General features: G+C 43.9%; 1 protein-coding gene across 1 annotated transcript in view; it reads right to left on the minus strand.

Annotated features, from left to right (window-relative positions):
- Window positions 1-10615: 10615 nt before the first annotated feature.
- Window positions 10616-14672, minus strand: part of Stil (SCL/TAL1 interrupting locus) — a 40714-nt gene continuing 36657 nt past the window's right edge. Inside the window, exons 16-17 of the mRNA XM_013016798.1 lie at window positions 13809-14066; window positions 10616-12055 (exon numbers count right to left, since the gene is read on the minus strand). Coding sequence (XP_012872252.1) covers window positions 11275-12055; window positions 13809-14066 — 1039 coding nt within the window. The 3' untranslated portion in view covers window positions 10616-11274. The remainder of the gene's footprint in view (window positions 12056-13808; window positions 14067-14672) is intronic.

The raw sequence follows: 14672 nt of genomic DNA on the forward strand, positions 1-14672 counted from the left end.
GCTTCGCAGGCGCGGGCCTCGGCGAGTGCTGCTCAGCTTCGGGCTCGGAGGAGCCTCCCACTCACCATCGAACCCCACCAACACCGAGGCACCGACTGGCCTTACGGACAGGGCGGCCGCCGACTGGGCTGTGTTCAGCCATCCAAGCCCACACTGGCTCCCGAATACATCATAATTTGGAATAAAATGTGAAACCCCGCTCCCCGCCCCCCACGCCGACGCCCCCACCAGCGTCTCTTGGTCTCTCGCTCTCCCTCCCCCCCACCCCCGCCCCCCAGCGATTTGCAAATGCACCTCTAAAGGACACAAGCACACAAGCACACAACTCACTGTGGACGAGACCACACATGGTCCAGCCCCAGAGGAGGGACGCAGAGAAGTCCGACCCGACACTACCCCACAAGCCGACGTGGTCAGATCCCCGCACTGCCCAACACGACACAACGAAATCAATCAAACGCAGCCGCTGACCGACACACAGCGGCACAGCCAGGATCACACACACCCGACAGAACAACCACACCGCCCAAACGCACCTCCAAGGCCACACAACCCAACACGCAAGAGCCCTGTCGAGAAAGGAAACGGGTACAATGACATACAACGAATACACGGCAGAAGGGCCTCGGGAGGGTTCGAATTCACAAACCCAGACCGCACAGTTGCGATCACACTCGGACACACAACCGCTCGCGCCCCCAAAGACCACTCTGTAGGGAGCCGTCCACATTGCCCACGGCTCACGCACACGCAACTCGCACAATCCCACCGCATGCACACAACCACGGAGAAGAAATGAACACCAACCACTGCCTCGCTCATTTCTGTATATTGCGTAAGGAAAAAGGGGAAGGAAGGAAGAGAGTCTCCGAGGCGGGAGGGGCGATGGCGGCGAGGGCGGGGGGGGGGTCAGTGGAAAAATGTCCCCCCCTTCTCGAGGAAAGAACCCCAAGGAAAGGAGCGATGGCTGCTTCTGCAAGGTGTTGGGAAAGGAGGAAGACATGGACCAGCAATTCCGTGGGAGGCTGCAGGTCCCTTCTCCCCACCCACACTCTAAGAAAATGGCCAGAATGCTCACGTTTTTCCCGTACGGGGGTGCGCGTGTGGCCATTTTGAGGCCTGCTCCTTGGTGCGGAGGCCCGGCCCCTCCCGCCGGCCCGACCCCCCCCCACGCCCGCCCTCCCGCCCGCGCCCCGCTCGGGCCCCGCCGCGCTCTAATCCCGCTCACGTTCCAGGCCTCGTTAGCATGGGCCGCGGCGCGCTGGGGCCGTGTGCGCCGCCGAGATAAGGCGCTGCCGCGGGTCCGCCCGCCCCCGATAAGCGCCTCGGCCATTATGGCCCAAATGATTCATTTTAATTTGGCAATTTCACCGGAGGGAGCGGGGACTGGTTGCGCGGCACTGGAATCGGCTCCGGAATGCGCCGCGGAGAGGACTCAGCGCTCGGTCTAAGACCCCGCGGCGCGGCGCGGCCCCATTTCTCACCTCCAGGCCTCTCGGGAATCCCGGCTCCCCACAACTGCACTCCCTCTCCCCCCTCCCTCCTTCTCTCCCGCCCTGGACCTTCCACACCTTCACTGCCTCTTACACCGACCGATACCCTGTCCCGGCCTCAGAAGATCACCTTGACACCTCAACCATCACCTCCAACCTTTATTCTGTCTCCCAGGTCCTAGATACCGTGTTTCAATGGCTAATTTGCTTTTTGGCCAAAAGCCGCTCCCCCCCACACCCCTATTGCCCTGGCTCTCAGACCGATATAAAATGGAAGGGGCTCTTCATGGGTAGATGTTAATACAATCATTAAAATACCCATTCTTCTTGGTAAAATCTCAGTCATGAATGTCACTTCATTCCCCCATAGTGTGTTTAACATACGTTTTGCTACTGAATTAAGCTAACAATTTTGCGACTGGGATTGTTTTAAGCCTTCTGCGTGAGTGTGTGTGTGTGTGTGTGTGTGTGTGTGTGTGTGTGTGTGTGTTGGGGCTTGATCCTCAGGACCTTGGGTGCTTTTCTGCTCATGGTTGGTGCTCTACCACTTGAGCCACGTCTCCACTTCTGGCTTTCGTGAGATTAATTGGAGATAAGTCTTGCAGATTATTTTGCATCAGCTGGTTTCAGTGAGCCTCAGATCTCAGCCTCCTGAGTAGCTACAATTACAAGCTTAAGCCACCAGTGCCTGGCTCTATAAATACTTTTAGTCTTCATAAACAAGTGGAGGTGTAGCAAAGTGAGTAGAACATTTGTCCAGCATTCTCAAGCCCACAGTTCCCATCCCAGCACTGGGAGGGTGGGCATACAGAAAGAAATACTCCCCTGATATCTTTTTGTTTTTACTTTCATTATTTTTTATTTGTAGATGAAACACTGAAGTACGAAGAGCAAAGGTCAGGCCCAAAGTGACATTTCATGCGAGTAATGAAGCCTAGTTGGAAGGAAATCTGGCTGGCACACAGAGCTCAGCTGAAGAAGGGCTGGAAAGACTGCAGGCTCAACTCATTGCAAGGACCAAGATCTATACTAATAGGTAGGAACCAAAGTTCATTGCCACCTGGGTGATTGGGGTTTAGCTCATGGAGGTTTTTTGGCTTTATTTTTTCATGGTAGTACAGAAAGACCTCAGGTTCAAATTTTAAATCACCTAGCTCTGAGCCTAAGTTTCTCCAGAGAAGTTTTTTTCCCCCTATCACACGAAGTTGTGAGCATTAAATAAAATTATATTTAAAAGGTAGTGTGGGAAGGGTTGGTTATATATAGAACCTTGTGCAGACTATATATGACCCAGAAAAACACCATATGCACTTGTAATGAGAGAGCTGGTTGTCATCAGAGAGCAGGAAGTTAAAGCACAGTGAGATGTGACTTAGCCACGTCTGGTTACTGCTACCCAGGGAACACCCAGGACTCTACATATTGTTTAAGTCACAGCTCTACTCATGATCATGCTAAGTTGCTTTGTCCCTCTAAATATCTTGTTTAAAGGTCCTTTTGGAGCCTGAAAGCTAGGGGGAAACCCCTAGTCTGGTTATAGATGGAGAGCCAGTCAAGGACTGATCTGAGTATGGTCCCCTACGTTCTAGCTTCTCTTGGGTCTCAGGAGAACCGAAATGGCACCTAACACAGTACAGCTCTTTGTGCCCACTAGTTCCTCTGACTTCTCTGGCGAAAGTCAGCCTGCAATTTGGATACAGGTGACTTCCACAGAATCCTATGGTGGAAGGGCCACTGTGTCCCAAGAAGAGCCTAACCCTGACTCCTTCCCCTGGCCCAGAGCTCTTGCCTTCACTTGACCTCATCACTTGGAAACAACGAATCATGTAATTGTGAGTTTGAAAACCATCTCTGTCCCCTTTGCACATTGGGACCCTTGGGCAAATCATTTCATATTTCTAGCCCTTTGCAAAAGGATGCTAGCAATACTGGTGTTGGAAAGCCAAGGTGAGGACTGCCCTCTTGAGAAAGTGAGGTCTAGACCAAGAGCTGAAGCAGAAGGAACAGAAAAGAATGTTAGTAGAACAAGCTGGAGGACAAAAAAAAAAGATTTTTTTTCAGGGGGGAGATCCATTATATCTGCTTGTTTTAAAGGCATAGTGTCCTATAAAGGATTGAATTTGCCTTTCTAGAAAACCCTTTGCATGTAATGTGGAGTTGGAATCGGGGTGAGGAGGTGGAAAGGAAAATGGCAGACCAACTCTGGGGCCAATGCAGTGGTCAGGAAAAGGAAATTAGCTCTTGTCCTATAGTGTTGGCAGAAGAGAGAAGTAGATGGGATGAAGAGAAAAATGTATGTAAGGTAGAAAACCAGCTTTGTAGAAACTCGGTGGTGGTGGAAGGGTGGAAGAGAGGAAAAAATTCAGAGAAACCCTTGGGTTTCTGGCTATTTGAAATTTGGCCAAAGGTTAGTTGGATAAATATTCCTGTCATTTTAAATGACATCAATATACCATGAATAATAACTTGTGCTTTGTTACACTTCTAATAGATCCAATTAGCTATTGTAATCAAGGATCTCCATGGTGCCTTTTGTGTCAAAACTATGAAGCATAGAATTTATAAGTTTCATTTCTCCTCCTCCTGCTCCTCCTCCTTCTCTTCCTCCTCTTCGTTCTCCTCCTCTTCCTCCTGCATCTCAACATTTGTATTGCAAAGGGAATTCCCTTTGCCTTCTAAATTATCCCATTAAGCATACATTTCAAAGTATCCTAGTCACTGAAGAATAAATTTTTCTTAGAACACATCTTATTCCAAATAATAACTATTACCTAAGAAATAAGAATAGTATTGGATAGATGGTTATTTCTAGAGAAGGTGGGTCTGGAGACCAGGGGGGAGGATTATGCGTTTGGTTTGAGTTCCTTTAATTTAAATACCTTCAAGCATCTATTCAGTGTTCTTCAGCGGGGTGCAAATTCTGACCGTCTAGCAGCAGCAGTTCCTAGTCCCTAAACCCTAGTCCCTAAACCCCTGCCTGGGGCTGGGGGCTCCATGCATCTACACTCTCTCCCTCCCCTGTTTCCGACAGTGGAAAAACGGAAACTGTGCACTAAGCGGGGCGCCGCCCGAAATAGCATCTGGTGCCTGTCGGTCAGCGCGTTGTCCTAGCGTCCATGAGTGACGCGGCCTGGCCAGGAAATGCCACCCCTCCTCCACCGTCCCCAAACTGGAGCCTCCATAGGTCGGGCCGGAAACCCGGAGCGCCTGGAGGGGGGGTAGGGGGTGGCGACAGGGGAAGGGAGGTTGGGACCACAGACTGGTAAGTCTGGAGCTTGGATGGAGAAAGCAGAGGACAGAAGAGCCTGGCTAGGCTTTGGCTGGAGACCTTGCCCCTCACCACCAAATCACCACCACTATGGCAGCCTGGAGTCTCCCCCAACACTCCAAAGCTCAGGCTTTAAAGTTCTTTCAAGTGTTTCTGTCTACCTGGGTACTGACTCTGAGTGCTCTAGGTCCTGAGTTTGTCCTCTGAAAGGATTCCATGACAGTCAGGCAGATGGACTACAATTTATATTGTGGTTTTGTTGTGCCTAGTGCCACCCTAAGCTCTTTATATCAATTCTGCTAGTACTGACAGCAAACCAATGAGGTAGGGAGTCCTAGGACCTCCATTCTGTTGCTAGCACAGACAGGTAGCTTCCAGAGAATGCCCAGCGAGTAAGTGGCAGAGGCACAGTTCAGACCCAGTACAGTCTGGCTTCAGGCCATGGTGCTTCTGAGCAGCAGAGCAGATTCAATAGACAGGTAGGCCTGAGCTCCTATTCCTGCTTCTCCAGCTGGGGGAGTCAAGGCAAGATACTCTTCACCTTTTGATTCCATTTTTCTCATCTGTAGAAGGAAGGTGATCATTGTCTATACCTCTTTCAGGGATTAAATTTTTTAATAGGGATTATTGTTGAGGATAAAAATGTCAATTTAAGTAGCTGACACTTTTATCTCCATTTTTGTCTCCCTTCTCCTGGCATTATTTGTTCTGAGCAGCAAGTAGTTGTTGAAGGTTTTTCCAAGACAGATCCTTTGGTGCAGCTGTACATATCCAGACCTGGACAGGACCCTGGGCCCTGGAAAGGGACTACTAAAGAATTTGAGTTTATGCCTATCTTAGCCCTCTAACCTCCAAGGAAGGGGCTTGGCCAATGGGCTTGGGTTCTGAAGCTAAATGGCCTGAGTTCAAATCCTTGGGCACATCAACTCCTGAGTCTCCATTGCTCCAAGGGTAATGAAACTCAGGTTAAGGGCCTTTGGAGCCAAATGGCCAGGGCTTAAATCCTGGCTCCTTATATTGGCTGGGTGACCTTAGGACAAATTACTTAATATCCTTGTATCTATTTTCTCAGGGCCTTGGACTTGCTCAGCTAGTGTGGAGCCCTCAGCCGTCCCTGTTTCTATTTTCTTTTCTATAAAATGGAGAATAAAAATAATATCTACCTCTTCCAGCTATAGAGAAGAATATGTGATGCAGGGTGCTGGTGGCTCACACCTGTAATCCTAGCTACTTGGGAGGCTGAGATCTGAGGATCACAGGAAAGTCCATGAAACTCTTATCTCCAATTAACCACCAGTAAATGGGAAGTGGCACTGTGGTTCAAGTGGTAGAGCATTCACCTTGAGCTGAAGAGCTGAGGGACAGCACCCAGGCCCAGAGTTCAAGCCCCACGACCACCACCACCAACAACAAAAAAGAATGTGTGAGTTAATAACTCATGTGTTCAGCAAAGAATAATTTATTGTTCATGAGTTATGTGATTAAATGAAAGAATGTACACACTAATGCTTTTTCCTATGATCCTATTGGCCTTGATGCAGCAAGCCCTTATAGCAGGCAGTTTCTGGTCTTTTTTAAAGGCCTTTGATGATAATCCCATCACCCTCTCAATATTAACTTCTTTCTACTGTCCTGAATCAGAACTTGGGCATTCACTTTCAAAGGTGTTTGTCTCAGCTCACTGTAACTGAATACTATAACATGTCTGTGTCTGAAGCTGGAGGTTTCCTCTCTTACCATGAAGGACTGCTGTGCAGTGTAAATGAGATAGCAAGCATGACTCTGATCAATGTTAGATGAATATGATTTTGTAATATGTCAGAGTATGCATAAAGGCAGGGTCTAGCCATGCCTTCTTGTTCTTCATTGTGCTCTCCAAAGACTAGAATCAGGCCTCCAACATAATGGAAGTGTGTAGATCTTTTCCATATAGCTTGTCACTGGATCAAGGGACAATACATGATCCCTGGCCTTGAGGAGCTCCGAGCCAGGGAACACAAAACCAATCAACAAGCTGGTTATAATGAATTCTCACTGTGTGTATGTATGTATGCATGTATATGTTATGTAGGTAGGTAGCTAGGTATGTCAGTAGTGGGGCTTGAACTCAGGAACTGGGTGGTTTCCCTGAGCTTCTTTGCTCAAGGCCAGCATTCTACCATTTGAGCCAAACCTCTCTTTGCTGGAGACAGGAGTCTTATGGATTTTCATACCTGGGCTGGCTTGCTTAAACTTCAAACTCAGATCACTTGAGTAGTTATAATTACATACATGAGCCATGGGTGTCTAGCTTTATAATAAATTCTTTATGAGGGCAAAAAGATCAGGGAGAATGCTATGGCATTTCAAAGTAGGAAAATATCACTTCCACTTGAGGATTCCAGGATTCTTGCAGATTGGGGAGAGGATGTTGGGGGGGGATGGGAGCGTGTAAGCTGAGTTTTGAAGGGTACATTCACCTTTGAACTGGTAGAGAGCAAAGATGAAACTTCACTGAATATTTGTTCCCTTTGTAGCATGACTGAGGGGCCAGAGAGGACCTGGGTTTGAATTCCTAACTTACCAAGTCAAATCTCATGGCAGATGGCATACTCTAGGAGGCTGGAGGCCTGAGCTGCAGTCCCACCTCTGTAGGCACTGCACTCTATGAAGTGGAGCAGGACCCATCTCCCCTTATACAATGAGGATCAAGTGATTTCTAAGGGCCCTGAAGCTCTGACACCTTTGGATACCTGATGTCATCTTTTCCATTACGTTTTTAATTAGCACCTCCTGCCTCCTGGCCCCAGACCTCCCATGGAGAGGCAGGACAACAGAGCTCTCACTAAATCCATCCTTTTCCTGGATTTCAGCTTCCAACCAGGAAGCGGAAAAGCAGGATTTCCTGTTGAGGTTGTTCTCTATAACCCAGACAGTTCCTGCTAGGGGAATGGAGGGGGTGATGGGGTGATAGAGAGCATCTGGCCTTCATACCCTCCAACACCCTTTTTGTGAGTTTTATACTTTATTGACAAGTTCTTTAAAAAATGGGGCAAGTCCAAGAAATGGAATAATGGATTTTTATCGGTGGTGGTGGTGCTTTTGTTTTGTTTTTTTTTTTGGCGGAGGTAATAAGGAGAGCATACAGAAAGGGAGAGGGGAAGGGTGAACAAATAAAATCATGCTATTTAGTATATACTATGTGGAAAATGACATGCAACTTGTGGGCAGGAGAGGGAAGCTGGAATAGAGTGAAGGAAGGGGTGAGATCCAAAAAAAAGAAATGTACTCATTACCTGACTTATAAAATGGTAAGCCTTCTGTACAACATCTTTAATAACAAAATTATATTTTTAATTATGGAGAATGCCCAATTCAGAGCTGGAGAAAGATTTGCTGCTATCCCTTCAGGCCAACAGGATTACTCAATGTTATAATGGAGGAAATGGAATTCCCTTTTCCCTTCTCCATGGTGAAGTATGCTAACCATTATAAAAAGGAAGGAAAAGTTTTCCCCACTTACACGCCTGTGAAAAACTTTCAAGATCTTTAATAGTATAACTCTAACGCTGTCTCCTGCCGGAAATCCTTTCCCCTCCTGGACTTTCAAGCCTTTGCTCATGCTCTATTTCTTAACATTATGTACAATCACAGTGCATCAGAGTCACACAGGAGTAACCCTTTACCTCCAAGAGCAGGAGACTAAAGCCAGTGACTTGTCCTAATTCCTAAATTAATAGTCCTTTCTACTAGCGTATTTTCTTTCCCAATCTTGGTTCCTTGCTGTATCACCTTTACCAGATCTCCATGCTTTCACAGCTCTTCCTTTAATCAATAATATATCCTGATCCCCTTCCCTTTCCTATTGCTTCCAAGGATTCAGGAAAAAAAATGTGACCATGTTTCTAGAACATTCTCAAAATAATTTCCTCCCCAGTTCCTCTTATACTCTTACATCTTACCTGACTGTATTGCATATTCTTCCAACTTTAGGTTGAGTTCCTATAAGGCATGGTTATTTCCCTTATGTTCAACATCTAGTTCAGGGTCTAGCCTGCTCAACATGATACAACTGTTGAATAACAAGGTTATAATAATGTGCTGAGGTGAGGAGCTAAGGTGAAAGGAGTGGTTGCCACTGGGACAGACCCTGTGGAAGGAGGGACACACTACTGGTGCACGGGTGAACAGTTGTGCTTGACTTTGGCTTGGTGATGCATGGTATTTTCTTTACCTGTAAAGTCTGCTATGAATTTCAGTAGGGATTTGCTGTGAGAACTGTATGAACAAGTATGTAGGAAAGCACTTTGAGAAGTGTGCAACAATCTACAAGTCTGACTTATACTGCAGGAAAAAAGGCTACTCACATCACCTGAAGGGCTAGGAAAAGTTCTGCCCTTATAAACAATGCCTAGTGAAGGTGCAGAAACTGTTCCTCTAGCTTCCTGGAGTCCTTAAGTCAGTGTGTTTGCTACCAGGTAGTCATTGAAGTAAACCTTTGAATACTATCTGGGGGGTGGGGGTGGCTCCTTCAGGATGCATGAGCAAATAATGAAAATACATCTGTGAATAATGATAACAAAATGCAACTCATTGAAAGCTATTGGGGCAGTACTATAAATGAAGGTGTGAAATACCTTTGAATAATTAGCAAATGCTAAAAACAATAAATAACAGGGAAGTTATACAGGTCCCTGTGTAGGATATGGGAATTAGAGGCAGTAAGGGCAAATGGAGAGGGTAAAGGTCAACATATTCGATGTACATGTGTGAAGACAAAACAAATAGAGGCAGTAAAGGTTGGTTTAGGAAGATGAGCATGATGGGAAGTGTCTGATCAAGGTACACTGTACATATTATAGACATGTCAAAATTAAACAACTGATAGTAATTTAAACATGTGAGGCAATGACAGGTGCCAGAGGCTCACGCCTGTAATCCTAGCTACTCAGAAGGCTGAGATCTGAGGACCCAGTTCAAAGCCAGCCAGGCAGGAAAAAGTCAGTGAGACTCATCTCCAATAAACCACTCAGAAAACCTGAAGTGGCGCTGTGGCTCTCAAGTGGTAGAGCACTTAACTTGACCTGAAGAGCTTAAGGACAGCACCAGAGTTCAAGCCCCATGACCAGACCAAAAAAAAAATACACAGTTAACTGCTGAAGATCGCAGTTTGACGCCAGCCCGGGCAGGAAAGTCCACAAGACTCTTATCTCCAATTAACCACCAGAAAAATCAGAAGTGACACTGTGGCTCAAGTGGTAGAAACGCTTGCTTTGAGCCAAAGAGCTGAGGGACAGCACCCAGGCCGAGTTCAAGCCCCACAACCGATTAAAAAAAGTGACACAAAAGGAGAGTAGTTGTGTGACTGTAAGGTGGTAAAATTTCATATATATGTAAAAGTGATGCATGTAAAAACTTGTGAGCAGAGGACCTACCACAGTGTAAATGTGCAAGGCTCTTGGGTTCAATCTCCAGCCTTCTGCAAGATGCTTGCTAATGTCAGTTTCTTGGTTTTGAAATGTACTATATTGTGTAAAGTATTATCAGGGAAGGCACTGCGTAAAGAGCATACCTGAACCAGGTAGGGGAGTGCATGTGTCTGTACTCCCCACATTCAGGAGGCAGAAGCAGAGGACCTCAAGTTTGGAGCCAGCCTGGGCTATGTAATAAGATCAACCTTGAACTCAGTGGTAGCTCAGTAGTAGAGCACTTATTTAGCATGCATAAGGCCCTGGGTTTAATCTTCAGCATCAGAGAAGAGTGTATGAACTCATATATATATATATTTTTTAATCTTTGTGGCAGCTGAAAAAAAGGATGAACTATAGCAGAGGAAAAAACGACAAGAGTCCATGTAGATATTTTTATTCAGTTCTATTAAAAAAATAAGACATTTGAAAAAACATTTACAAAAGGTACTTGAATTCAATTATTTTCCTATTCTGTGACAGTTAGTGCTATAGGTTCAAGATGTTACATTAACATCAACACACCAGACTGAAAAAATTTTATTTCCACAGAGTTTAACACTACACATCCTAATTAAGAGGAAACACTTCCATCAAGGTCTCAAGTTATTTTAAAAAATAACTTTCCCCTTACACTCAAGAAGGATTGATTTTGCTAATTCAGCTGAGATCATGATAACTTGGTGTTGTGTTACTGGTACAGGGTAGATCCAGAGATGCAAGAAGCTAGCAAAGCAGACTTCTTAAAACATAGCATAAAATAATACTTCAGATTCAGACTAAGAGCTGAGTAGCATCTGTTTACCTTCATATGCTTAAATAACTGATCTTGAGAGCTTTTATTTTTTTTTCAGGTTTCAATGATGCTGAAAAGCCCTACTTGAACAAGAACTTGGCTTTCCTATAAGCCAGTCATCCTACATCAAGTCACTTGTTCAGCAATTTGTAGTTGACTGCTGCCAAGAACAGATGGACTCCTTCAATGATTAGGGATCCCCAAGCTACAAAGGCTTTGTCTTCAGGTATAGAGATATCCAATCCTCATCAGTAGGGAGGAGTCAAAGATTTAAAATAATTTTGGCAACTGCCTAAGACGCTTTACATCTAAAAAGGTGCCTACTGAATTTATGCTATTCATTTGCTTCAAAGTTTCAGAGGGTTGCAAGCTTTCAGGAAAAACAAGACGGTCCTTTTCATTTTCTTTCTCAGGATGTTGAGTAAACTCTGCTTTTCCAGATCGTAAGTTCACTGCAGGGCTTAGTTTAAGGTTCTTTAACAAGAAAGCTGGGTTTCCATTTAAATGCTGTGTTCCTTTTGGCCGTACAACTTCATTTGTAATATTTCTCAACACTGTGTGTGTGTCCTCGAATTCACAGTCATAACAATTAGGTATTTCATGGGCATTCCTAGGAGGGTCTTTCTGATAACCAATTTGTATAGGTATGGATGCAGCATTCTGAGCTGATAAATGGTCGCCCTTGCTGTCTATGTGGTTGGAAGGCTCCTCTTCGTCCTCACTATTGTCACTGCTTTGTATTAGTCCATATCGCTTCATGTATTTTTTTGTTGCAAATGACATGTTGTTTGGTGAAATTAAGCTAAGACCCACGGTGCTTCTGTCTGCATTAATGTGTAGAAGGCTAAAAGATGAGTCACAGTTATTTGGGTTTGATCGAGTGAGAGACAGTTGTGAGAGCTGATTTTCATTTAAATATTTCAGAGCTATAGCATTTGCCTCCATGCTCAAATCCACCCCAGTGGGGCTTACACCACTCATGCCAACATTAGCAAATGACATGTAGTTTAATCCAGAGATCACTGCTTCTGGGCTGATGCATGCCAGCACACTGAAAGACACAAATTAGTAAATCATCTTTTATCTTATTCTGAGTAATAAGAATTTCATTCTAAATACGTTTCATTCTGTGAAAGTAACAAAGGGGTTCAGCCTTAAGCTCATGGTGCTTCTTATCTGAGTACTCAGACATTAAAGTCTTGATGATCCAGATATAAATTCAAGGAATAAGTAGAATAATGTGGAAGGCAATCTATGATTCACAGATTGAAAGTGAAATACAAACCTATTTGCATATATATATATATATACACACACACACACACATATATATGGTTTATGAACAAATACAATGCTCCAACTCTTAGGCATTTAATACTACTGTGTCACTTAATTTTCAACTATTAATCCTGAAACAGCATGATATTTCAATGTAAAGTAAAATCAATCACAAAAAACATCTAATGATCCAAAAGTATAAGCACTGGTAAATTGCACAGAAAATGATATCATAATTATGATTCCAGCACGTGGAGGTTAGGGTCAGGAGGATTTTTGACTCCAGGCTACCCTGAGTGGCCAGCAGAAACTGAGCCTACACCTGCCATCTTGCTGGGGGTTCTGTAACCACTCTGTATTCAGCATATTACATTTTGCGAGATGCAGAGTCTTTCGTGACTACTTGTGACATTATATTCTAGTCAAAGAATATTCTATGACTTTCTATATCATACCATAAAGAGCCTGAGCTATTTTACATGTACTGTCAACAGCCTACATCCAAAGCCCCACAAAAAAGTTCAATACATACCAGTTATTTTCATTCTTATGAGCACCTGAAATTTGGAAGAAGGAATTCCCAACAATTACTCTCTCCTGATACCAAATAATCCAAAAGTGTGCTCAATAATATTAGGTTTTGTATGTAGTTCCTTTAATCTTCTTGGTACTTAATGACTTGGGGACTACTTCAGATGTTCCCAATTTAGGTAGACATTATTTTTTTAAATAATGTTATTATTATTTTTTGGCAATACTGAGCCTCAACATTGCTAGGTAGGTGATCTGCCAGTTGGGCATTTTTTGCTTTCATTACTTTTTTTTGGAAAAGGTCTTTCATTTTTGCCAGGGATGTCCCTAAAGTGAAATCTGCCTACCTATGCTGCCTAAGTAGTTGGAATACAGTTGTGTAAAACCACACCTGGTTTATTTGTTGAGATAGGGTCTTGGGAACTTTTTGTCCAGGCTGGCCTAGAACTGTGATCTACCTGATCTCTGCCTCCCAAGTAGTTGGCTTGTACTACCATGCCGAGCCTTTTTTTGTTGTTGTCTAAAGGATTTAACAAAACAATATCAATCAAATTATTTCTTGTAAGTAACTTTCTACCTTAACTAAAAGAATCTAAAATGTGGAGATGATCTTATATTCATCCCATATATACTAGGCCCTATATAAATCATAATCAAATAATCTGAGGTACAAATTTACGCCTTTTCCCAGGAGCTTTCTACAATTTATCTAAAATCTATTCACTTTTTTTTTTTTTTTTGGTCAGCTGGGGGCTTGACCTCAGGACCTGGGCTGTTCCTGAGTGCTTTTGTTCAAGGCTCCTGCTTTACTACTTTGAGCCACAGTGACACTTCCTTTTCTCTAGTGGTTAGTTGGAAGAGTCTCATGAACTTTACAGCCCAGGTTGCCTTTGAATCATGATTCCCAGGTCTCAGCCTCCTGAGTAACTAGGATTACAGGCATGAGCCATCAGCACCTGGCTTCTATTCATTTTTGAAGCAAAATTTAACATTACCTGGCATGATCTACTTTATGTGCATTTTTCTTCACTTTAGTAGGAGAATCAATTTTTACTCCCAGGCTTCTTAGTTGTTTAAGAGTTGCATTAAGAACACAATCTTTGTCCACCAATCCTGAATTGTGATTGTTTTTCTTTGCATGATAAACATTTGGGGTTTTGGTACATTCATGGCTGATAACCACTGCTTTAGGAGATGGCTGCTCATTTTCATTTGAGGAGTTACTTAGTAAGTGGTTCACTTGACCCTGAGAAAAAGACAAAGGACATGTTTAAAAATCATTATCAATCTTAGGATAAACTGTTACATAATATGCCATAATGAAGGGCTAGAGAAAGCAATGAGGTATTATCGTCTCAATTTCACAGAATACATTTGCAAGTTTTTTTTTCCTTTTTTCAAAGGATCACAGTTTGAGGTCAGTTCAGGCAAATCCTCAAAACTCCATCTCCAAAATAACTATCAAAAAGTGAGGCTTGAGGCATGGCTTAAATGACAGGAGGCCAGCTGACAGAACAAGCCAGCTGAGCAATTTTGAGGCCCTGAGTTTAAATCCTGGTACCAAAACAAAGAAACAAACAAACAACACATTTTAACAGGCACAGTCATGGGCACATGTAATCCCAGATATTGAGAACTTGAGGCAAGAGAATTGTGAATTCACGGTTGGTCTGGGCTACATAATAAGACCCTGTTTCAAAAACAAGAGACAAAAAAATAGTAAAACCAAAAACCAAACCCAAATTAACAAAATAGAACACCTACAAACTACAAACATCATGTTTAAAATTGTTTGAGTAATATTCCAAGTGTTTGCAAGGATTTATGCTAAGTTCCTTAAAAAGAAAAGTTTTGGGTTT

The sequence above is a fragment of the Dipodomys ordii genome, unplaced genomic scaffold, assembly GCF_000151885.1.
Source record: "Dipodomys ordii isolate 6190 unplaced genomic scaffold, Dord_2.0 Scaffold33, whole genome shotgun sequence".
Lineage (NCBI taxonomy): Eukaryota > Metazoa > Chordata > Mammalia > Rodentia > Heteromyidae > Dipodomys > Dipodomys ordii.